Source organism: Leopardus geoffroyi, chromosome C3, assembly GCF_018350155.1.
Source record: "Leopardus geoffroyi isolate Oge1 chromosome C3, O.geoffroyi_Oge1_pat1.0, whole genome shotgun sequence".
Classification (NCBI taxonomy): Eukaryota; Metazoa; Chordata; class Mammalia; order Carnivora; family Felidae; genus Leopardus; species Leopardus geoffroyi.
Genome location: NC_059338.1, coordinates 86,774,266 through 86,797,865, shown reverse-complemented (window position 1 = coordinate 86,797,865; position 23,600 = coordinate 86,774,266). Strand labels below are relative to the sequence as shown.

Genomic DNA, 23,600 nt, shown 5'->3' with positions numbered 1-23,600 from the left:
CAAAGGAACAAATGGCATTTATCAAATGATCGTGTGAAAGGGAAAACAGCTTCTGTTGAGGCCTGGACTTTGCCTCTATACTTTTGAACCAAGTACCTAATTTTTGTCAGTAATAATAGCTGCCATTTATCAAGAGCTCCCTACATGCCAGGCATAATGCCAAGCATCTTATATGCATAGTTCGCTACATCTCATGGCAGCCTAAAGGTGGGTGTTATTAGTGTCCCCATTCTGCAGGCGAGAAGGGAAGGCTTAGGGACTATATAGGTGGAAGGTGGTAAAGCCAAGATAGAAACCCACGTTGGTCCAGTTCCAAAGCCACTTTGCTTTCCATTTGGGTAAGTAAGGGCTCTGGATGCCCTCTGCTGTTTCAGTGCCATGCTGCCTCGGAGCCTGTGTGTGACATGCCCCGCTCTCGCACCCTTCGTGATGGAGAAAGCTGACCCTGTGGTCCTAGCTGAGCTCCACCGTTCACCCGGTAGCCCGTGCCTGAACTGACCACACAGAGCTCAGGGGGAGCAGTCTTGGCAGGCCTGGTCCCACAACCAGTCCTCTCTAAAATGACGTAACGATCTGAAATATTTCAGAAGGGACACCCAATTATTCCAGAGGTCACTGAGGATGTGGGATTTAGAAATCTCATGGCGACCAAAGTATAAAGGGAAAGGGAGACAGCTCCCCAAAGAGAAAGGCTTCGGAGCCAGAAGGGGAGAGGGACTAAGTGGCTTGAGAGGAGCCTCAGAGGACAGGAGACGACATGGCAGAGGGTGGGGAGTGTGGAGCCTGAGATTTCAAGCGATCAGAGTCCTGAGGACACAGACAGTCTCTTGTTAGACATGAGTACCCAGTGCACCAAGACCGCATGTGGCAGGTGTTCAGTAACTGCTTACTCATTCATAAATATTGTGGTGGGGTCGAGTCGGGTGGGGAACAAGCACTTAGTGAGCACCTACTGTGTGCCAGGCATTTAATACACTTTACCTCAGACAGTGGTCATAACAACTCTACAAGGTAGGCGCTAACCATTTACGTGAGGGAAACTATGGTTCACGGGGGTGAAATCGCCTGCCCAGTTGGACAGAGGCAGGTGATGAAACTAGGGTTCCATTCTAAAGGTATCTGATTCTAGAGCCATGCTACATCTGTAGTTTCTCACTCCTTCTTCAAAGTGTTAGCTAATTGCTACCAAAGTCTCCCAAACGTCATCAAATATGGCCACAATGCAGAGCTCCTTAAGGAGGATCTGAAGAGGTGGAGCTTAGTCACGGGCACCTTGGCAGAGAAGTGGGACAATGTACTTTTGTTTGGGTGAGCTTTTGGGGGACCTTTGGAACATTGTCCTTGTACTCATGGGAACAACTCTGAGGAGAGGCCAATATCCATGCATTTATTCATGCGAAGAGCTCTTGAGCACCTGTTATATGCAGGATGCCATATTGGTGCCCAGTACTGTGCCTAGCACATTGTATGTTGAATGTATTAATAGATACATGTTGAATGAATGAATGCTGGCCTCTGTAATCTTATCAGGTGGTATTTATAGCCTCAAGTGCCAAGGAAGCTGTCAAAATATTTCTACAGGAAAGATGCTGTGAGGATCATAAATTGCTTTGGTATTACATTTTTGTATCCGTACTGCGAAAGAGTTTGCATTTCTATTTTTAAAAGCAACATAAAAACCCAGGTTTCTTTGTGATGTCAGATAGCCATACAGGATAACCTTGCATCGCAACTATATAACTCCTGTTCATAGGTTAGACAAAGCCGTTTTTCTCCTGTCCAAAAAGTTAAGGTTTTCTCTGAGATGTTATGTCAAAAACATCACTATGTCTGAGGCATAGACGCAAAAAGCGAGCGAGGAAGGAAATTGTGGAATGCATATTTTTATGACTCACATAAAGAAGACGAATAAACAATTCTCTCCTGACCACAGTGCCAATGGTTTAATGTCTTGGCTAGAGATGACTCCTGATGTAAAAGTCTGAGATGACAGATTTATTCTTTGGAGTCCAGGAAGTTAGCTGGGGCTAGATCTCTCTCTCTGGCCCGCCTGGCATGCGCAGTGAGAAGTAAGGGTGTAGTTCAGAGGGGGTGTGGAAATTCCCCAGGACCCAGCAGCCATTGTGCTGTGTTCACCTGTGAAATGACCCGTTTGTCTGCACATCCTGGGAAAGGGGGAAATGTTCCAAGACTAGCCTCACACATTAACAGCCTAGTTTCTGCCCAGATGCAGAATCTACCCATACTGCAGACAGCCCTGGTCTTCGGCTCTGTGATACTGGCAGGTGTACAAGTATCCATGTAACTAGAGTAGAGGATACAAGACCAATGACACCCCTCTGGGGGTAGCAGATGAATGGCCTGGCATGGGGGGCTGTGAACCACTTTTGGGTGAGGCACTCACAGTTCCCAACCAATAATGCAGACTGTTGTCCTCTGTCCTTTGGTATCTCCATCCGTATGATGGACACAGCCAATTACCAATGTCACAGTTTGCCACCTTAGAAAAAAAGATGTCATGCAAAATGGTGAAGGTTATTTCGAAGACGCTGGTTCGTTCAATGCAAATGTCCACAAAACAGTACAATTCCATGCAAGGAATGTTAGCATTAACCCCCACTTTGAGTATTTGAGGACAAAATTTTATTTGCTCGTAAGTGAAGCATCACTAGATCTCCTTCATCCTCAATTTGCCCTCCCATAAAACAGAGATAATATTAGCATCTACTTGGTGAGGGTGGATGAGGCTAGCAGCCTGGGCTTTGGTACCAGATGAGTCGGGTCGAATCCCAGTTCTGCCACTTCCTGGCTCCAGACAAGTGAGCCTTGGTTTCCTGATCTGTAAAATGTGAGTAGGTAACTGTATCCACCTCCCAGGACAGTTGTGAAGTTTGAACGAGGCTGTGCATGTTAAGTGCAACAGTTGGTACCCAGTACTCAACACAGGGGAGCTGGTGTCGCCAGCACAGCGCTACTGGGAGGATTGAGTTGAAGTTATGTATGCAAATAAGGTGTTAATCATTGCAGGGGCTGTACTCATGAACTTCTGTAAGCTCTCTGGGGCAGGGAATCTGCATCCCCTAACATCTAGTACCCAGTGGTAGTACGTCGGTTTGTGTCATCACTTGGATGTTAAAGGACTGAGCGAGGATGACGAGGTTCTCTTTGCCCTCCACAAGTAACTGTTGAAGGAATGCACCTCGCCCCCTACAACCCTATCGAGTGAGCTTTTGCTTTTCTTTTGGCCCCACCTTCCAGGTCATTTCCCAAACCCTCTCCCCAACCTGGAACCAGATGCTGCTGTTCAATGACTTGGTGCTGCACGGAGACCAGAAGGAGCTGGCGGAATCCCCGCCTTTGGTGGTGGTGGAGCTGTATGACAGCGACGCGGTGGTGAGTGTCCCGGGCAGTGCCGACTGGGCACTTTATCTAACCAACCTGCGACGACTCAGGGCTCTAGAGGTGCCCGGAGGCCATTCTGGGAAAATGATGATTTACAGAACCAGGAATGTTGGTGACGATCATTTGCTGTGCTAAAGGGCTTTTCACTCAGGTTTCCCATTAGTTTGCAAGTAGAATAGGATCCGGGTCACAAAACTTTAGTGGACACACGCTTCTTCAGGAATAAGATACTCGTATAGAGTCACCTGCACGTGTACCCAGCCCCCAGGTGTCCTATTGCTACTCAATAGAAACGCTGAGTGAAAATGTCCAGGCATCTTGAAAACCAGAGGTGCTTACTGACCTTGCTTGGCTGGGGGGACCTGGGTGGGTATTGTCACCAAGTCAGCCTTTGTAGCTGGGTCATCTTTCTCTTGGTTTTGCTTCCAAGCCCTGCAACAACACATTCATCCCTATCCCATTTCCGTTACGATGTTAACCAGACTTCTTCCTCTCCAAAGATGTCTGTGTTCTCCACTGAGTAGATTCAAAAGCTTACTGGAGGATTTTTTTTTAAATTACTATGACAAAACTTCTTTATTTTATCACTTTTTCTTCTTTTTTAAATTAAAAAATCTAAAGGCAAAGGCTTATTTATTTTCTTTGATGTCTTTACCTCCTTGGGAAGTTGCAGAAGCACAATATATTAAGTACAACAGTCGTTCCAAGAAGCCTTCCTAAAGCCCCCTCCCGTCCTCGAGCATGCTGGCAGCTCTGACCTTGATTCAAGGTCAGAAGAGATTAGGATGGGAGAATTATAGAAGGTGAGCGGGGATTTCGGAGAGCACGAACCCCATCTTGCTTCCTGGAGAAGGAAACAGAGACCCAGGAAGGTCAGAGGCCTTGTTCAAGGTCACAGGTAGCTGGAGCTAGAGTCAGAACTTGAACCTAGCCTCCTGTGTCCAAACTTTCTTGCAGATGTGGGAGTATCTGTAGCTGTATCCCTTCAGACACACATATTCTGCTTTTCCAGAATCACTCTCTCTGTACCCTGTTCCTCCAGCTATAAATTGGAGCTGTCAATTGTATATATTTAGGGAGTATGAGTTCCACTGTTGTGCATATAGTATAAATTTTCTGTGGAGATAGTCACAAGATAAATACCTTTTAAATTTTGTTGCTAACGACATGGTTCCATTCCTAACTACTTTTTATTTGAAAACCAGGAACAATAATCAAGCATCTTTGCAAACTCTTAAACCAACCCGTGTGGCTACATGGATTTCCCTTTGCTTTTCAGACCTCTTCCAGAGCCCCGTTCTACAATTACCTTCCTGAGCCCCACCCAAGCCAGTCCCTTCGTAGAAACACAAGCCTACATTCTCACATTGAAATGAAAAGGAAAAGTAGGAGAGAAAAAAGATATGAAAACTTTGCCCCTTCTTTCTGGAGAGATACATGTAGGTGCCTAGAAGGTTCTGTTTACACCTGCAGCTACGCCGAGCCCCCAGCCCTATGGTGATGATCAGATGATTACATTCTGACTCTGCCAGAATGTGGCTCCAATCTAGAGCTTTCTCTCACTCTCCAGTGGCTTGTGCCCTCATTAGGGCCTGCTGCCTCTCTAAGCAATGCGTTTATATTTGGCAAATTAGTTTCTTGGGTTTGGCTTTGCTCCTTTGTTTCCAGGGCAGTTGTACTTAATTATTCCCAGCTAGGATCATGACAAAACAGTTCGACAGCAGACCGCTTGTGTCTTGACCTGTGTCATGCCATAGCTCCACCATGAACTGTCCACGAGGGACAGTTCTGACCCCACCTGTGGACACCAGCAGGCAGCTTTGTTTGTTTTAAAGTCAAAAATAATCACAAAATCATCAAATAATCATTAGTTTAAACTAAACACCATTTCCGCCTCAGCCAAGGCTCTCTCTACAGCCGGGAATGCAGGTGCTGGTTTATGAGTCCAAAGGCAGTGGAGCAGGGCAGCTGCTAAACCCAGCCTCAGCCAGAAGAGAATGTGGGCGCTGGCCTTGTACTTTGGAAGTCATTAATCCAACAGCTTTCACTCAATAAATAGGTAACGAGTGCCTGCCCTGTGCTGGGGGTCACAGCAGTATGTAACATGGGCAATGCCGCCACATGGAGTTTACATTCCAGCCATTCCTGAGATAAATGGGGAAGCAGCCCCAACCTCCAGCCCCATGCTGCTCCTGGGGGAAGCCAGCCCCAGGTTCTTGGGAGCAGGTATGGGAAGAGATAGGAGATGGTGCTATCTCATAGTGTTTTTTCGTTTTGTTTTGTTCTTTGTTTTTTGTGTTTTTTTTGGTGCTCGTAGTTCTTAAAGAAACTTGCGGTCCGTATATATACATACATACAAAACTATCTTAGTGGACTCTTTTATTACCAAGAAAAATAGAGCAGAACTGCTCTATCACCTGAATATACTGACCTTCATCATTATCATCATCATCATCATCATGGCCATAGTCATCATCTTACCATGTATTGAGCGCTCGATGTATACCAGGCACTGTGCAAAGCACCTACATCATTAAGTCAAACCTCATGGCCCCATTAACAAGTAGTATTTTTAATTCCTTTTAAGGCATGAGGCTCAAAAAAGTTGACTAAATGGCCCAAGGCCATAGAGCTGGAAAGTAGCAGATTTGGGAACACAGACTCAGGTGTGCCTGGACTTCAAAGCTCACGTTCCTGACCACGATGGTGTCCTGCCCTGGAGAGCTTTGGGAATGCTTGCTGCCACCTTATTTCTTCTTTTCCCTTTCAAGTCTACCCTAGATGATCATTTTAACTTTCTTCCACTGAGCTCTATATGCTGAGAAGAGAGAACCCGTAACAGCCTTGGGCCCAGAAGTTTTCCCTGGGAGCCCACATGGAATTTCCTGACCCCCACGCCTTGGTAAGGGGTAAGAGGCATTTGGCAGAAGAAGAGAGTGAGATAGTAGCAAGAGGGAGACACTGAGGCTGACGGCTTTGTCAAGATTATTTTTTAAAGTGCACTGATGCAGGTCAGAACCAGGTAGCTAACCATCGGGGACAAATTCCTTTCTTTTCTTTCTGCCTTAGGGGAAGCCAGAATATTTGGGGGCCACAGTGGCTGCTCCTGTTGTGAAGCTAGCTGACGAGGACTATGAGCCACCCAGGCTGTGCTATCACCCTATCTTTTGTGGGAGCCTCTCTGGAGGGGACCTCCTTGCTGTATTTGAACTGCTGCAGGTAAGTGAACCAGAGGTCATTGGCCCCAGACATCTACCTCGTCTTCCCGGCCAGAGCATTTCTATGAAGCTGTGCTTGGCCACTCTCTGCTGTCCTGTGTCTAGAGGGGTCTCCTTCTCAGGATCTGGGAGCCACCACTCAACAATTCAGGTGACACAGGCTATTTCTAGAGCCCTTGTGCTGTATAGGTCAGAGTCCCAGGATGAAAACTCCTTCTGGGTCTGGCCAGCAATGCTTGAGCAGCCCTATATGCAAATCCTGGAGTTCATACAGACCGTGGGAGGATATGAGGGAGGAAGGGAGCAAACTCGTGGGCACTTACCACGTGGGATGTTCAGTGCCTCATGTAACTTTCATCACATAGACCTCCCTCAAGCCTTTTGAGATAGGTGTTAGGATTCCCATTTTCCACATTGTAAACCGAGAATTAGTGCAATTGTTTGCCCTACTTCATCATTCAGCTAAGACCTGAAATGAGACCTTTTTTTTTAAGAGAGAAAGAGAGAGAGAGAGGCAGGCAGAGAGAGAGGGAGAGAGAATCCCAAGCAGGCTCCACGCTTAGTGCAGAGTCTGACATGGGGCTCAATCTCACAACCCTGAGATCATGACCTGAGCTGAAATCAAGAGTCAGATGCTTCACTGACTGAGCCACCCAGCAGCGCCTGAACTGAGACCTTTCAAGCCTTTTGCTCCTTACACTGCATCACATAGTTTCCTGAGGACAGGGAGCTCTTAATCAGTCCCACTAAGGCATAGGGGAATTTATGAATATGTGCCTCAGAAGCCTTTTCCAGAAAGTAGAGGCAGGATACTGGGGCGGGAAGCTGAGACTCTCAGGTCTGACTGTCCAGTGGAAAACCAAATGGGACATGGAGAAGACCTGGAGAGGAAGTGATGGGGCCCGGGGGGCTGTTTTAGAGACCATTGCATTCACCGAAGCAGGTGGCACTATCCCTTTGGGTCAGACCAGTTCCTCTATAGGTAAGCCTATTTTTCAGAAATCCCATTTTAAAAAGTTCACTTGGTAGAGAACCTAGAAGGCCAGCACTCCTAACACAGAGAGATAAGGGAGAAGGAAGGGTAAGAGAGTCGGATCCCATGGGTGTGGATCTCATTGTAGTACGTGACCTTGGGTAAGCTACTTAATCTCTCAGTTTCACTTGCAAAATGAGGATGATGATCAGTGTCCTGAAAGTGCCTGGCATGGAATAAACACTCAACTAAAACCACGTATTTTATTAGTAGTAGTAATATGTCATGTAATATTAAAGCAAAATGTCTAGTCCCACCTGCTTATTTCAGGGGAAGAAACTGAGCTGGGTAGAGAGGTAACAACTTGCTCAACACGGCAGGCCAGGGCCTAGAATCTAGGTATACTGATTGATCCCCCTGATTTCTGGGGAGCCTGGAAAGCATGATGGAGCAGGGATAGCCGAGAGGCTAGGCACCCTTGCATTCAAATCCAAAGTGCCCGCACCTGCAGCTGGGGCTTGAGTATGGCTACAGGGGTGAGTTCAAAGAATCACCCCACTTTGTGGTCTGGTTTTTGCTTCAGTTAAGGCAGAATTTTTAATTTTTTTCCATTTTTTTTTTTAGGGAGAGAGAAAGAGAGGGGGAGAGAGGGAGAGAGAGAAGGAGAGAGAATCCTAAGCAGGCTCCATGCTCAGCACTGAGCCCATTGTGGGGCTCAATCCCATGACCCTGGGATCCTGACCTGAGCAGAAATCAAGAGTCAGATGCTCAACCAACTGAGCCCCTCACATACCCCAGAGAAGCACTTTTTAAGGATAGAATGGTTGCCTTAGAGAAAGAGTGAGCTCTCTGTCGGGGGAACTGAAGCTAAGTGAACCCTAGGAGGACAGAGTAGTAGGAATTCAGGCATTGGCTCCAGCTCTACAATGGCTGCAGCCTCGGAAGGTAGGAGTGAGGACTAGAAACATGTTTGTCTTACAAGTCATAGGTTCTAGGATTCCAGGATGACAAACCAAGAGAGATTCTAATAAAACCAGCTCCCACCAGATGGATGCGTGTTACACAGAAACATTTGCTGTTAGAACTGAAAATGACCTTCGAAACCAGCTGGTCCCATCTTTCCTCAAGTGAAAGTCCTGGCAATTGTAGGCTTTCAACGACTGATTTTAGGTTGAAAGCAGGTAGAGCATGATAATACTGTCAAATCAGTATGGAGGGAGTTTTGCCGTCCCCCTCACCCCCAGGTTTACTGAGATATAGTTGACATGTAACGTTGTATACGTGTAAGGTGTACAACATGATTATTTCATATAGCACATATTATGAAATGATGACCACGATGGAAGTTAGTTATCAAATCCATCTCACATAGCTATCGAACCTCACATAATTACCTTTTCGTGTGTGTCTTAGCAACTTTCAAGTATCCAAGTTAACTGTAATCACCATGCTGTGCACTGGATGCCCAGAACTTATTCATCTTATAATTGGAAGTTTGTACCCTCCAACCAGCAGCTCCCAATTTCCCCCACCCCGTCTCCCACCCCCTGTCCGTGACAACCACCAGCCTACATGCTGTTTCTGGGAGTTCAGCTTTGTTAGATTCCACATGAAAGTGAAACCATACAGCATTTGTCTTTCTCTGTTGACTTATCTCACTTAGCCTGATGCCCTCAAGGTCCATCCATATCATGGCAAATGGAGTTTTGATCCTTGTATCTACTTCCAGCAGAAATTCCAGTTTGATGCCTGTCCATCTAGAAGATCTCTCTCTTCACTTGCAACCTTCCTTTTTAAGAAAGAGCACAGGCTTCAGGCTCAGAGCTTTAAAAAAGATCGACGTGGGGCGCCTGGGTGGCACAGTCGGTTAAGCGTCCGACTTCAGCCAGGTCACGATCTCGCGGTCCATGAGTTCGAGCCCCGCGTCAGGCTCTGGGCTGATGGCTCAGAGCCTGGAGCCTGTTTCCGATTCTGTGTCTCCCTCTCTCTCTGCCCCTCCCCCGTTCATGCTCCGTCTCTCTCTGTCCCAAAAATAAATAAAAACGTTGAAAAAAAAAATTAAAAAAAAAAAAAAAGATCGACGTTACCAATAGGAACATTTCCCAAAGTCTGCTTCTTGGGACACCAGTCCAAATATAGAGGAAAGAAAGTATAAGAGATGTTTCACGGGACATATTCCAATAACCTGTTTTGTTTTCATTGGTTTTATCTTTGAAGTTGCTTTTCATTTACAGCAAGTGGTACTTTTTTACTTAGCATCAGAAAGTTCCCTTTTTAAGAACAAAATATGCCTAACAAAAATGTTCACTGGATGAAAGTACAGGTGATAAAAGCGGTAGAGGAATGGCCGGCTTGGGAAAACCAGGTCTAGCGCAAGACTCCCGTTTTATACATCAGGAGGCTGAGGCTCAGGGTTAACGGACTGGGATTCAGTCAGCTGCTCTTTTCAGGACAGGAAGCTGCCCAACGAGCTCTGAGACTGAGTCCCCTAGTCCCTCAGTGAAGGGCTGGGTGACTGATCCCTACAGGCCCCCTGAGGGCTTGGCACCCTGGGTTTCATGGTCCTCCCTCCCTCCCTCCCTCCAAGCTGAGGGCCCCCCTCACCCTTCCTCCCTCCCTCCCTCCCTTCATGCTGAGGGTCCACTCCCCACCTTCCTCCCCCCTTCCCTTCATGCTGAAGGTCCCCCCTCAAAGATGAGGGGCCCCTTCCCCCTCCTTCCTTCTCTCCCTTCATGCTGAGGGTCCCCCTTCCCTGTTCCTCCCTCCCTCCCTTCATGCTGAGGGCCCAACTTCCCACCTTCCTCCCCCCTTCCCTTCATGCTGAGGGCCCCCCTTCCCCCTTCCTCCTTCCCTTCCTCCATGCTGAGGACCCCCCTTCCCCCTTCCTCCCTCCCTCCCTTTATACTGAGGGCCCACTCCCCACCTTCCTCCCCCCTTCCCTTCATGATGAAGGTCCCCCCTCAAAGATGAGGGCCCCCCTCTCCCTTCATCCCTTCCTACCGCCCTTCATGCTGAGGGTCCCCATTCAAAGATGGGGGTTTCCCCCCTACCCCCTTCCTTCCCTTCATGCTGAGGGCCCCCCTCCCCCTTCCTTCCTCCCTCCCTTCATGCTTGGGGTCCCTCCTCAAAGATGAGGGCCCCCTTCCCCTCCCTCCCTCCCTCTCTTCATGTTGAGGGTCCCCACTCAAAGATGAGGGTCTACCCCCTTCCCCTTCCCTCCCTCCACTGCTGAGGGTGCCTGGGAAGATCCTGCTGCTTCCTGACAGCTGCAGTAATTGTCAGAGGTGAGCAGCCTGGGAGATACAATTCATTAAGGTTTCATTAGGGCTTCTCATTTCATTGCTTGTTCAAAAGGTAATTTGATCAGTACGACTGTCTTAGTATGTGGATCCGGTACGTGCTGAGAAGGAAGAGCTGGAAAACGCCTTCATTTGTCACCAGCTGCTCTCAGTTTTCATCTGTGGGTGGTTAGCTTCAGCCTCTCCACCTCCATTACCGAAACACTTCCCTGTCTCAGAAGGATTTGGTAACCTGGCTCTTCCGTGTCCAGACTGAATTAAGTGTTTCCATTTCCTTCCCCTACCCAAGCCCGCAGCCCCCTGTCTGTCCGTCCAGTGCTGGCTCATTGACCCCACTGTTCACCACTGTTCTCTGCCTGGAAAACTCAGACTCCGCCTTCATTCTTCCCTTTGTGTGCGCACCCTTAGCCAGGCCAAGCCCGTCCTCGAATGGTTTCCATCTTCCCTGCTGCCATATTCCTCATCAGGAACGTGGCATTGGCCTCTTTCCTGGTCTTCTAGCTTCTTACCCCTTTCTTGTTCATTTCATCCTCCACATTCCTTCCAGAAGACAAGTTAAGCCATTTTACTGTTGTCTTCAGAAATCATCAGTGGCTCCCTGCTTCTTACCTCCAGAAACATTTCTTAAAGTCTGTTTTGTGGAATACCAAATACAGTCCCTCTACACACAGTAAGGAGACACTTAGGGAAATGCTTCATATTATATCCCTCTTGGGGATTTGGAATATTTGGAATACCTATTACCATGGTAAACACTCAGAAGATCCAAACGTTTCTAAATGTTGTGACTATGAAACTCTGTGTGTGTGTGTGTGTGTGTGTGTGTGTGTGTGTGTGTGTGTGTGATAAGTTCATATCTCATGGAAAGGAAGGAGAATAGGAGAATGTCAGATCTCTGTAGCTTGGCATTCAAACTCTCCCAAAACTTGTCTTCACACTTCTTCATGTAACTCTGCATATCTATGGCCTCTTGACGCCGGGCCACTCCGAGTTCCCTGGCCTCACCTCACAGGTGCGTTCCTCTGTTTGTGGCCCTGCTGTTAGCCCATCCAGAAAGGTCTTCCCTCCACCCACACCGGCTTCTGCACTGCGCTTTTCCATTTAAGGTAATGGTCATCACCAAAGTTCAGAACAAGAGACGCCTCCTCCGGGAAGCTCTCCCCATCCTCACCTCAGTCAAATCAAATGTTTTCTACCATCCTACAGCACATTGCCTCTTTTTAAAATTCAGGCCATGGTAAGGCCAATTGTTTACAGGCTTATGTCCACTAATCTGTAAGTGTTTTGAGGGCAGGACTATTTCAATCATTCATTCATGCAAACACATGTTATTGAGTGTTCGTTATGCGTCAGGCATGTTCTTAAGAATAGGGGTACCTGGGTGGCTCAGTCAGTTTAGTGTCTGGCTCTTTATTTCGGCCCAGGTCATGATCTCACGGTTCATGAGGTGGAGCCTGTGTTGGGCTCTGTGCGGACAGCGTGAAGCCTGCTTGGGATTCCCTCTCTCCCTCACTCTCTGCCCGCCCCCCACTCATGCTCACGCACGCCCTCTCTCTCTCTCAAAAATAAATAAACATTAAAAAAAATGCATCAGTGAATAAAACAGAAAACTCCCGCCCTCATGGGACATATATTCTAGTGAGGGAGAGATAATAGAGGATACTATGTAAATTATAAGGTAACAACAGTGTGATAAATGCTAAGAAGAGAAGGTAATGCACTGTGAGATGTAGAGTGGAATGTGTGTTGGGGAAGAGGGCAGGGTCAACATTCCAGGGAAGCCTCACTGAGAAAGTGGTATTTAAGTCAAGACCTGGAAGGTCATGGTGAGTAGGCCATGCAGGTGTATGGGCAAAGAGCGTTAGATGCAGAGGGAACAGCAAATGCCAGCCCCTGAAGCCTGAGTACGCCTGGCATCTTCAAGGCCCAGCAAGGGCATCAGTGTGGCTGCAGTGGAGTGTAGACGAAGTCAGAGGAGGAAGATCACATGGAGTGCTGTAAGGAGTTTGGCTTTTATTCCATAAAAGATGGGGAGCCAAGAGAGGATTTTGAGCATCTGACTTATGTTGAAAACTATGGATGCTGGATTGAGTATATGTTGAAGGGGCCCAGGGGAAACAAGGAGGGCGACTGGGAGGCTCTTCAGGTAATCCATACTGGAGGACTGAAGAACTTGGATCAAGAGTGTAGCCACGAGGGGCACCTGGGTGGCTCAGCCGGCTAGTGTCCAGCTTCGGCCCAGGTCATGATTTTGTGTTCGTGGGTTCAAGCCCCCTGTCAGGCTCTGTGCTGACAGCTCAGAGCCTGGAGCCTGCTTCGGGTTCTGTGTCTCCCTCTCTCTACCTCTCCCCCACTCATGCTCTGTCTCTTTCTCTCTCTCGAGAAATGAATAAACATTAAAAAAAATTAAAAATAGTTTTTAAAAAGTGTAGCCATGAAAAAAGAGGATTCTGTGCAGTCCACAGGATTGACTGATGAATTGGCAGTAGAATGGATGAGAGTCATCTCCACATCACACATGGAAGCCAACACTAATGTTTCTCTCATAGGAGACTCTCGATGCAATATTTTCAAACATGTTTCACTTGCTCACAAAAATATGTAGAGGGGCGCCTGGGTGGCGCAGTCGGTTAAGCGTCCGACTTCAGCCAGGTCACGATCTCGCGGTCCGTGAGTTCGAGCCCCGCGTCGGGCTCTGGGCTGATGGCTCAGAGCCTGGAGCCTGTTTCCGATTCTGTGTCTCCCTCTCTCTCTGCCCCTCCCCCGTTCATGCTCTGTCTCTCTCTGTCCCAAAAATAAATAAACGTTGAAAAATAAAATAAAATAAAAATATGTAGAGAAAATTGGAGCCTAGGACGATATTGTTTTCCTCGCACAAGGACTGAAATTTGCTTTTGAGGTCGTTTGGGGCACTAGGAATCCTAGATCGCCTGAATCCAGCTGAAGAGTAAGGTGGTGTGCATTTGAGCTTCTGCCTTTGCCGTTTCCGGTTGATGCTCGCTTCTAGGGAACTTGCATGTGCCTGAGTGTGCTAAATGCCCTGCGTGCTGTCCCCGACGTTCTTCACAGCAACCCACGAATTAGATATCATGAGCTTCGCTTCACAAAGATGACGGAACTCAGAGACCCTGAGCAACTTTGCCAAGTTCACACAGCTAGCAAGCAATGGAGGTCTAGACTGTACTGCCCACGGCACCAAAGGAGAGGGCTAATGCAAGTATAAATGATGGGCTGAGGGACCCGGAGGATGCAGAAGGGCTTCTGAGCAGCAGTGACTTTTCAGTCACTGATGAGCAGGGCTGGGACTAGGGCCCTGAGAGTGGCACCTCCCTAAATTTTGCTAGCCTAGGTCTTTGTCCTGGCCCTGCATCTGGACCTCCTTTGAGGTCCTGAGATTTTGTCTCCACTGGGAAATTAGAGCTGGGATATCAGCTTTGGGACCAGCCTATTCAACCCACCTCCGATGCTTACATCTTGCCTTCGTAAGGGTTCTTTTCCTTTTTTTAAGTTTATTTATTTATTTTGAGAGAGAGTGTGTGTGTGTGAACAGGGGACGAGCAGAGAGAGAATCCCAATCCCAATCCCAGTGCAAGGCTCGAACTCACAAACTGCTAGATCACGACCTCAGCTGAAACTGAGAGTCAGACGCTTGACCTACTGAGCCACCCAAGTGCCCCGTAACGATTCTTTCTCTTCCTCTGGGCCCAATTATAAGCCAGCAGCTGACCCATTTCCCTGTGAAAATGTCTAATCTTGGCTGGGAGCAGAGTCATTCAGTCTACACCACAGTGTGGAGCCCTTCAAGGTCCATGTTGAGCTCAAGGGCATCTGTCAGGCACCGTGGGACAGACCTTCTTCAGGACATTTTCCAGGGGCCCCGGATGAGGAAACATGTGGTACTTTTACAAAAGCCCAGCCAGGGGCCCCATCGATGCCACCACCACAGCTGTTTTGGGGCTTTCCCCCCACAGCTAGAGGAGCAGTTAGCTCTCTCGGGGAGGCCAGGTTTTGCAGGCTGAGTTGCTCACGGCCGGGCAGTACTGGGCGCGCGTCCTTGTGGCCTCCAGCACCTTTATGTCGTCTGGTTCCGCAGCTTCATTGTCCTCGGCCTGTTTGTCCTCCACGGTGTCTTCTGTCATCTTTGTCAGAGCTTTCTTATAATTACCTCAACCGCATCTGCCGTTGCCAACTGGACTATGTCTGTGAAGAAATGGTGAGACGTTGTGCTTTGCAGGTTTTGATGAACAGTTAAGCTTTTCCAAGCATATGGAGCTAACGTGTCAGTCAGCCAATAAACATTTATCAGGAACCCACTGGATGTGGAGTTCTGCTCCAAGAGCTTAGAGATGAAATGAAGTAAACAGAGGCTTCCTCTTGACCAGGTCAGATAAACATGCCCCGTGCATCTGACCCTCAGGGGGCTTGAAGGGTCATCTGGCCTGATATCTGAGGCCCAGAGAAGGGAAGGGACTCACACAGGGTCACACTGCAGGGCCTGGTGTCCAGGCTCAGTCCACTGCTTTCGGCACTAAGCTTCCACCGAAGACACACTGTATTCCAAGGACTGAAGGGTAGGTAGGAGAATGGCCACAGAGACCGGGGTCAAATCAGGGACGGATTTGGGGAAGATGTAGACATTAGGCCAGGTCTTAAGGGCAGTGTGGCATGCTCACAGGAGACTTTCCAAGCCCTTTGTGTGAGATTTCAGTGACACACAGCAATCATCCTTCCTGCAGTTTCCTTTTTTTAAAGTTTATGTATTTATTTTGAGGGAGACACAGAGTGCGCGTGGGAAGGAGCAGAGAGAGAGAGGGAGTCAGAGAATCCCAAGTAGGCTCCACACTATCAGCGCAGAGCCTGACGTGGGGTTTGAACTCACGAACTGTGAGATCGTGACCTGAGCGGAAACCAAGAGTTGGACACTCAGTCAACTCAGCCAGTCACGGGCCCCCCTCCTGTGGTTTCTGTATGGCCAAGTGCATACCAAATGGCACCTTTCCCTCCTGGAGGTCTGTCTTCAGAAGACTTCATTTCTGTTTCACTGATGAAGACGTAGTCTCTCCTTGGCTAACTGTGCATCTCTTTTGCAGTAGTGCGTTGTGGGGGTGTGCTTAAGTCTCAGAGCTCAGAACCGGATCAGAGCCCTTTTCCGCCCCCAACCCCTGTCATTCGGTGACATGCCATCCTCTTGTGGGGACCTCCTCTATATTGTGGGCTTATCGAATGCTAAGCCTGTTAACTTTGTGGCACGTCGTAAGTGCTCACTAAATGTTGGTCACCCTGGTGAAGGTATCGATGAATACACAGTGGTTAATGAATAAATAATCAAGTGTGGTAAAATGCCCTGTCTGGTCGCTACTTGACCCTGGAATCGCTACTTTTGCCGAGTGAGTGTTGTGTGGGTGAGGCAGTGGCGTAGCGGCTGGTCTTCCTTGCCTCTCCCCGACCTTCTGACCAGCCCTTGCTCTGTGTGGTAGGTCCCGTCATCCGGGCTGCAAGGACTTCCTCCCGTGGACCCGCCAGATGTCACCCACATCTACCCAGTTCCTGCCAGCATTCGGCCAGTGCTGAGTAAACACCGAGTGGAGGTATGGTGCAGGGGGAGACTGACTCGTTCTTTGGGGCTAAGGAGGGCAGGGGTGCGTTGGTCTACACGCCTGCATTGTCTGAGGGGAGTGCGGGGTGGAAATGAGGCGTGGATGATGGGACAGGGCCTTCAGGGAGCTGCCCAGCCTGTCCCAGAACATACCGTAGTTCCTGGGGCAGCGGGTCTGACTTCCCACAGGCCGGTGCCGCGAGCTGGCTCCTCCCTGGGTCCCCGAGTGACAGCTCTGTGGGTCCTCCCGCCAGGTTCTCTTCTGGGGAGTCCGAGAAATGAAGAAGGTGCAGCTGCTCTCGGTGGATCGCCCTCAGGTCCTCATCGAATGTGGAGGCCGGGGAGTCAAGTCCTGTGTGATCCAGAGCTACAAGAACAACCCGAACTTCAGCATCCAGGCAGACGCTTTCGAAGTGGTACAGCCTCCCCTTCTCCTGCCCGCTCGTTTCCTTCATTTCCACAGAGGGAACCCCCGCTCCTTCACTGGCTTGGCTTGGGGAGATGCTTTGCAGTTTGGGGGTGTCCACTACCTACGAGGCACAATGGTCTAATTTAGTGAAAAGCGGGACTCTCAGGATGGGATGAGACAGACTTTTATTACTGCTGCTGTGTTGTTTTGTTTTTAAAGGTTTGGTAGATCAAGGCAGGTGACGGTGGTTCCCAGAGTGTGGCCCCCAATTCCTCAGCATCAGCATCCCTTGGGAACTTGTTAGAAATGCAGATTCCCAGGCCCCGCCCCAGTACTGCTGAATCAAAACTGCGGGGGGCTGCAGCCCAGAGCCCCCTGGCTTAACGAGTTCTCCAGGTGATTCTGATGCGTGCTAAAGTTGGCGAACCACTGGCCTAGAAGCTTCCTTAATGAGACTTATTTTAGCGGTTGGATTTTTAAAAAATCATTTGTACGTAGCGTATCAGTGGCTTACATGCAAACTTCTGTTTCTAAAGTGACGTTTTCTGACCCCTGCGCTTCTGTTTATGTCAATATTTCTTTTTTTTTTTTTTTCAACGTTTATTTATTTTTGGGACAGAGAGAGACAGAGCATGAACGGGGGAGGGGCAGAGAGAGAGGGAGACACAGAATCGGAAACAGGCTCCAGGCTCTGAGCCATCAGCCCAGAGCCCGACGCGGGGCTCGAACTCACGGAGTGCGAGATCGTGACCTGGCTGAAGTCGGACGCTTAACCGACTGCGCCACCCAGGCGCCCCTATGTCAATATTTCAACACACATTTTTGGGCTCTGATTTGGAACTAACTGTGAAGGTTTGCTTTGTGCGACCCAGTCAGCTCCAACGGATGCATCTTCTAAATTAGTGGAGACTGGATTTGGGGAATGTGCACGGTGTTCACAAACCTTTCACTGTCAGGCCTCTCGGACCCCCGGGGGGGACACAAGAGGGAGGGTGCTGGCCCATCACCCTCAGCTCCATTTGTCATGCATCCACTTCTGTCTGTTTTCTTGGGCCTGGGTCAGTGTTCATCTGAGTTGAGAGTTCCGCTGGTAAATAATGACCAAACAGGCTTGAAAACTATTGCCATAGTTTGGCAGCCTGTGAATTTTGTAATTTACACCTGGAATGACTTGTTAGTGCCACATCCCTCTTATTATGGGTAATGATTCCCTGGCTTGGAAGGCAATGCTCTAGACTTCTTTTTTTTTTTTTTTTTTTTTTTTAAATTTTTTTTTTTTAATGTTTTATTTATTTTTTTTGAGATGGGGAGAGACAGAGCATGAACGGGGGAGGGGCAGAGAGAGAGGGAGACACAGAATCGGAAACAGGCTCCAGGCTCTGAGCCATCAGCCCAGAGCCCGACGCGGGGCTCGAACTCACGGACCGCGAGATCGTGACCTGGCTGAAGTTGGACGCTTAACCGACTGCGCCACCCAGGCGCCCCATCTAGACTTCTGACTAGCTGCAGGGGTGACCTAGGGGGACAGAATGACAAGGCAGGGACAGAGGGAAGATGGGTGCCTGGCTTGCTTTGGTTCGGTCCCTAAACAGGTCAGCAGGGTACCAGCCGCTGGGCTCAGCCCAAGCAGTGTTCCCACTTCACCCTGGCCTCTCCTCCCAGGAGCTGCCTGAGAATGAACTTCTGCACCCGCCCCTCAGCATCTGCGTGGTGGACTGGAGGGCTTTTGGGAGGAGCACCCTGGTGGGCACCTACACCATCAACTGCTTGAAGCAGTTTTTGTGTAAATCCAAGGAGCCCCTGGCCCTCACCTCACAGGTGGACGGAACCCAAGCTGAGCAAGGTAGGAAGTGCCTTCTAGATTTTCTGGAGCTTTAGACTCCAAAGCCGTAGTGCCTGCAGGGTTCTGCTATGGGACCCCGCACGAAGAGGATACCCCACGGTCAAGTCAAGCGGAGCTTTCTGAAGACTTTGCTCCCACAGTGCCCTCAGCAACTTTAGCTGCCAGATTCCGACTCTAAGAATGACACCAGGGTCAGCTCCTCTAAGAGGGCTTCCACGAACATTACTCCAGCTCCCTCCCGCCTCTGCTCCCTGACATTTTTCTTTGCTTGCTGTTACTTTGATTTGTTCCATTTTGGATCTCAGGGGCAGAGTTGAGTTAACTGCACTTCTCTGTTCATGCTGTGCAGTCATCATTGGTCTGGTCCAAGCTTCTGTTTCTCTGTTTCATACCACTGCCCCCCTGTGCCTTATTCCACATCCCTTCTCCCAACCCCCTGCCCACCACAGGCCCCACACTGCCCCTCTTTGTAAAATTCCAGTCCACTTAATCGACGTATGTAATATGATGCTATAATCTTCATTTGGTTTCGTACTCTTTTTGCTCAAAGCTGTGCTTTAAAACCTATTCATGTTGCTGTGTGTACATTAGCTTGTTTCCCCCACCTGCTGATCTACCCCACACTGCTTTTCCTTTCCCCTGAGATTGGACCCCTAGGCTACCTCCACCTCCCAACTTCCACAAATGATGCTGTTGTGAATAGTGAGTGCTGCCCAAGGGAGGAGCCTGCGGGGGATTTTCTTTGGAATATACATCCAGGAGTGAGATTACAGACTCACAGGGAATGTGCAGATGTAATTCCACCAAGTACTACTAGAGGGCGCTCTAGAGAGCTGTGCTGGTCTACACCAGTCGACACCAGTCTACATAGCTACCATTCTGCATCTGGAGTACCATTTTCTTCTTCCCCAATACCACCTGCCGTTACCCAAATTTCTGAGTTTTTGTTTTGGTTTGGTTTGGTTTTTGCCCCTCTGCTGGGTATAAAGTAGTATCTCATTTTGATTTTAGCCTGATTGTCTCTGATTACTACTGAATTTTACACATCTCTTCACATGCTTTTGCCGTCTTGATCTCCCTCCTGTGACTTGCGTACTCACATCCCTGACTCATGTTTTATGTATTTTAAAAAACATTTGATTGTTTTGTATATTCTAGATGTTAATATCCTGTAGATTATATCTTCTCCTAGTCTGATAACTGCTAACCTGCCTGTGGTCTCCATCTTTGAACAGAAATTCTTAATTTGAATGTAATCCTATCCGTCTGAATTTTTAACTTTATGTCTTGCTCTTTCAGAATTTTGTTAGAAAACGCTTTCTTAATTCTTGGTCACAAAAATGTTGTTTTGTATTTTCTTCTATTAGTGTTATGTTTTTAACTTTCACATTAGATCTTCAGTTATTTGTGTTTGTGTATGGTTTAAGATAGGGATCCTGCTACATTTCCCTCCATAGGAACATCATCCCCCCACCCCACCCCCAAGAGTATCCTGGCTTTCCCCATTGTTTTGTGCCGTCAGCTTTTTCATGAATCAAGTAGCCATACATCCCTGGTCTATTTTTGAGCTTTCTATTCTGTCCCACTGATCTTTCCAACTCTGTGCCCAGCACAGAGTAGATGCCCATTAAGTGTTTGTGGAATTGCATCTGCATTGAAAAGTTAGCAACTGGGGAAGAGAAACTCTGAAGGCCACACAGCCATGGAGGATCCCAGCTGGGAAATATTTCTAAGTACTGGATTCTACGGCACAAAATGGAGACAAGAGGACCCTTGGCAAGAAAGGACAGTGTTATGACTTTTGTATTGGATTGACAGTCCAGTTAAAAATCTCACAAAGTCCAGGAACCTACCCCTATGTCTTGACAAGCACATGTTCTCATGTGCCCAGAGTCAAGCTTGCAGTTAGGAGTTCACAGACCTCTGGAGCATCCAAAGTTTCTTGGAGTTAACTGGCACTGGGAAAAAACAATCCGTACAGAGGGTCTGTGTCCTAAACCTTGATATGTATTTTCCTTATGACCACAGTTATTTAAAATTAGTCTAAAGGATCAATAGTAAGTGTAGCCATAATTGATTCCTGATGCCTTACATCATGATCTCACTTATCCCCCAGTGAGATGGGTTGGGGTTTTTTTTCATCTTTTCTTTTTCATTTTTATTTATTTTTGAGAGAGAGAGAGAGAAAGAGAGAGAGAGAGAGAGAGACAGAGTGAGAGTAGGGGAGGGGCAGAGAGAGAGGGAAGCACAGAATCGGAAGCAGGCTCCAGGCTCTGCGTTGTTAGCACAGAGCCTGATGCGGGACTTGAACTCACAAACCCGTGAGATCATGACCTGAGCCGAAGTCAGATGCTTAACTGACTGAGCCACCTAGGTGCCCCGGGTTGGTTTTTTTTGTTTTTTGTTTTTTGTTTTACTGCCATTTTATAAATAAGGAAAATGAGATTCAGAGATGTTACAAACTTGCCATATTTGAATCTAGATCTGTTTGATTCCCAGGAATGGGTCTCTGAAATGGCCACCCTGTTTAGTAGCCCAGTTTCCTGACCTGATGTATTTCCATTTCAGCTGCTTCAGATTCGCTAGTAGCCGCTGAGACCTCTGGATCCCTCAGCTCCTCCCAGGAGCCGCCAACAGATCAGATCTATGTGGACGTTGAGCCTCCTCCCACCGTGGTACCTGACTCTGCCCAGATTCAACCAACCAGCATGGTTGACATCCCTGACTCATCTCCTATGCTTGAGCCTGAACCCAAACCTGCAGACGAGGAGCCACCAAAAGATGGCAAAGCTAAGGTCAGAATATAACCCCTCCTCGTATTTACAAGGCTTTGCACCAGAGGCTTGATACGAATCCTCCCACCTGCCAGCTGTGTGACCAGGAGCAAGTAACTTCGTGTTTCTGAGCCTCAGTTTCCTCATCCGCAAAATGAGTATACTGATACCTACTTCACAGCATTGCTGTAGAGTCAGAGAAGTCAGTGTATATGAAATTCAAGTGCTAGTCAACTGTGGCAGTCATATTTAATTGAACAGAAACTGCTCTCAATTCATTAGCATGGAAAGACAATAGTTTCCTTCCTTATCTAGGCCTATTCCGCAAATATTTAGAACCTACCTTGTACAAGGACAAGGAAGACCAGAAAAAAAAAAAAGCTAAAGTCTCTGGAATCTAAAGAGAAATGAGACTCCTCATCCTCAGCTGAGTTTCTGGAAAGCAAGATTAAGAAATACACAAAGAGCCATAAAACAAGAATGTGATGAATCTTTCTAAGTCCTAAGTTTGAGTGCAAAATCCGGGTGCATCAACCAAATGAAGAAGGCAGTGTTTTTTTTTTTTTTTTTTTTAAGTTTTTAACATTTATTTAATTTTTGAGAGAGAGAGACAGAGTGTGAGTAAGGGAGGGACTCAGAGAGAGAGGGAGACACAGAATCCAAAGCAGGCTCCAGGCTCTGAGCTGTCAGCACAGAGCCTGATGCGGGGCTCAGACCCATGAACCTTGAGATCATGACCTGAGCTAACGTCAGACACTTAACTAAGTCACCCAGGATCCCCAAGAAGGAGGCAGTTTTAAGAAAGCTGAGGGATTGCCTGCCCAGCAAATGGTAAAGGCTGAAATGAAAAGCAGAGTAAGACAGATTCATGGATATTTGCTCAGGCTGTTCCTATCTTACCTATGTTCATTGTGACCCTCCAGGGCACCTCAAGGGGTTCTCTGTACCCCACCAGCATTGCACCTGCCACTTTATGTTGGAATCCCCAGTTTAAGTGTGCGTTGCCACCATAAAAGTGTGGGCCCTGCCAGGTCACAGATAATTTTTTAAAAAATCCTTGTGCCTCCTGTACTCGATAAAGTGCCTGGCACATTGAAGGTACTCAAGAGATGTCTGAGAGCAAACAGATGATGAGTATGTGATGAGTCTGTCGTAGGACCACTGTCTTCTCCCCAAACGCCTCCTTTCTGCTGTTTACGTATCGTTGTCTCTCCTACACTGCCTTACTTATGTTGTTGGTATCGCTGATTTGCACCCATTCGAATTAGAAATCATGCTAAAGGGAAATTGTCTACATGGCGTCACTTAATCCTCACAACAGTGAAGGAAGCAGGTATGAATGTCCCCTAGTTGAGGACACTGAGAATCTGACAATTTATATTAACTGCTTGGCAGCTAACGCCTTTTCTGCCATAGAACACTACTAAGATCCCCAAATGTGGGGATAGTTTCTCACTCCCCTTGGGTCCCCAGAGCCAAGCACAGTATCTCACATTTCTGTGTTTAAGTAATAATAAATGTTTGCCGAATAAATGAGTGAATGGATGGGTGGGTGATGAAAGGGTCATTTACTGAAGTGGTACAGAGAGCTTCAGCCACAAAATCCGCCCATGCCTCCATCTGTTCTGTTCTTCAGGAAACCAGCCAGCCACCAGGCCTAACTAATAATCCATCCCTCATTCCTTGCCAGAATGTCAGGAAACCTACCCGAAGGTCAACCAAAAGGAGAAGGAGGACCATAGCGGATGAGTCTGCTGAAAACGTCATTGACTGGTGGTCCAAATATTATGCCTCCCTGAAGAAAACACAGAAGGTAGGGTCTCCCCTGGCTGTGACAGTCAAGGGATTTGATAAGAAAACACAGCACCCTCCACCCCTCTCAATTCCACATTATCCCCTTTTAGATTCCGCTATAGGTAGGGCCTTCTCAGGTGTGATTCTGTTAATTGAGGAAAGCTTCAAAGCCTGGAAGGACCAGGGATCCCGAATTGCAAAGTCTTCACCCTCTGGCCGGGGCTGACCCTCGGATGCAGGCTCTGTTGTCAATGCTGGGCGGATGTTCAGTCTGGCATAGCATCTGGAGATC

At 48.0% G+C, this 23,600-nt stretch overlaps 1 protein-coding gene across 1 annotated transcript in view; it reads left to right on the top strand.

Moving 5' to 3' along the window:
* FER1L6 (fer-1 like family member 6) overlaps nucleotides 1-23,600 on the top strand; it is a 155,406-nt gene that overhangs the window by 90,560 nt on the left and 41,246 nt on the right. The window contains exons 21-27 of the mRNA XM_045453740.1: nucleotides 3,259-3,393; nucleotides 6,472-6,621; nucleotides 16,370-16,480; nucleotides 16,743-16,904; nucleotides 18,560-18,740; nucleotides 21,309-21,535; nucleotides 23,205-23,327. Coding sequence (XP_045309696.1) covers nucleotides 3,259-3,393; nucleotides 6,472-6,621; nucleotides 16,370-16,480; nucleotides 16,743-16,904; nucleotides 18,560-18,740; nucleotides 21,309-21,535; nucleotides 23,205-23,327 — 1,089 coding nt within the window. The remainder of the gene's footprint in view (nucleotides 1-3,258; nucleotides 3,394-6,471; nucleotides 6,622-16,369; nucleotides 16,481-16,742; nucleotides 16,905-18,559; nucleotides 18,741-21,308; nucleotides 21,536-23,204; nucleotides 23,328-23,600) is intronic.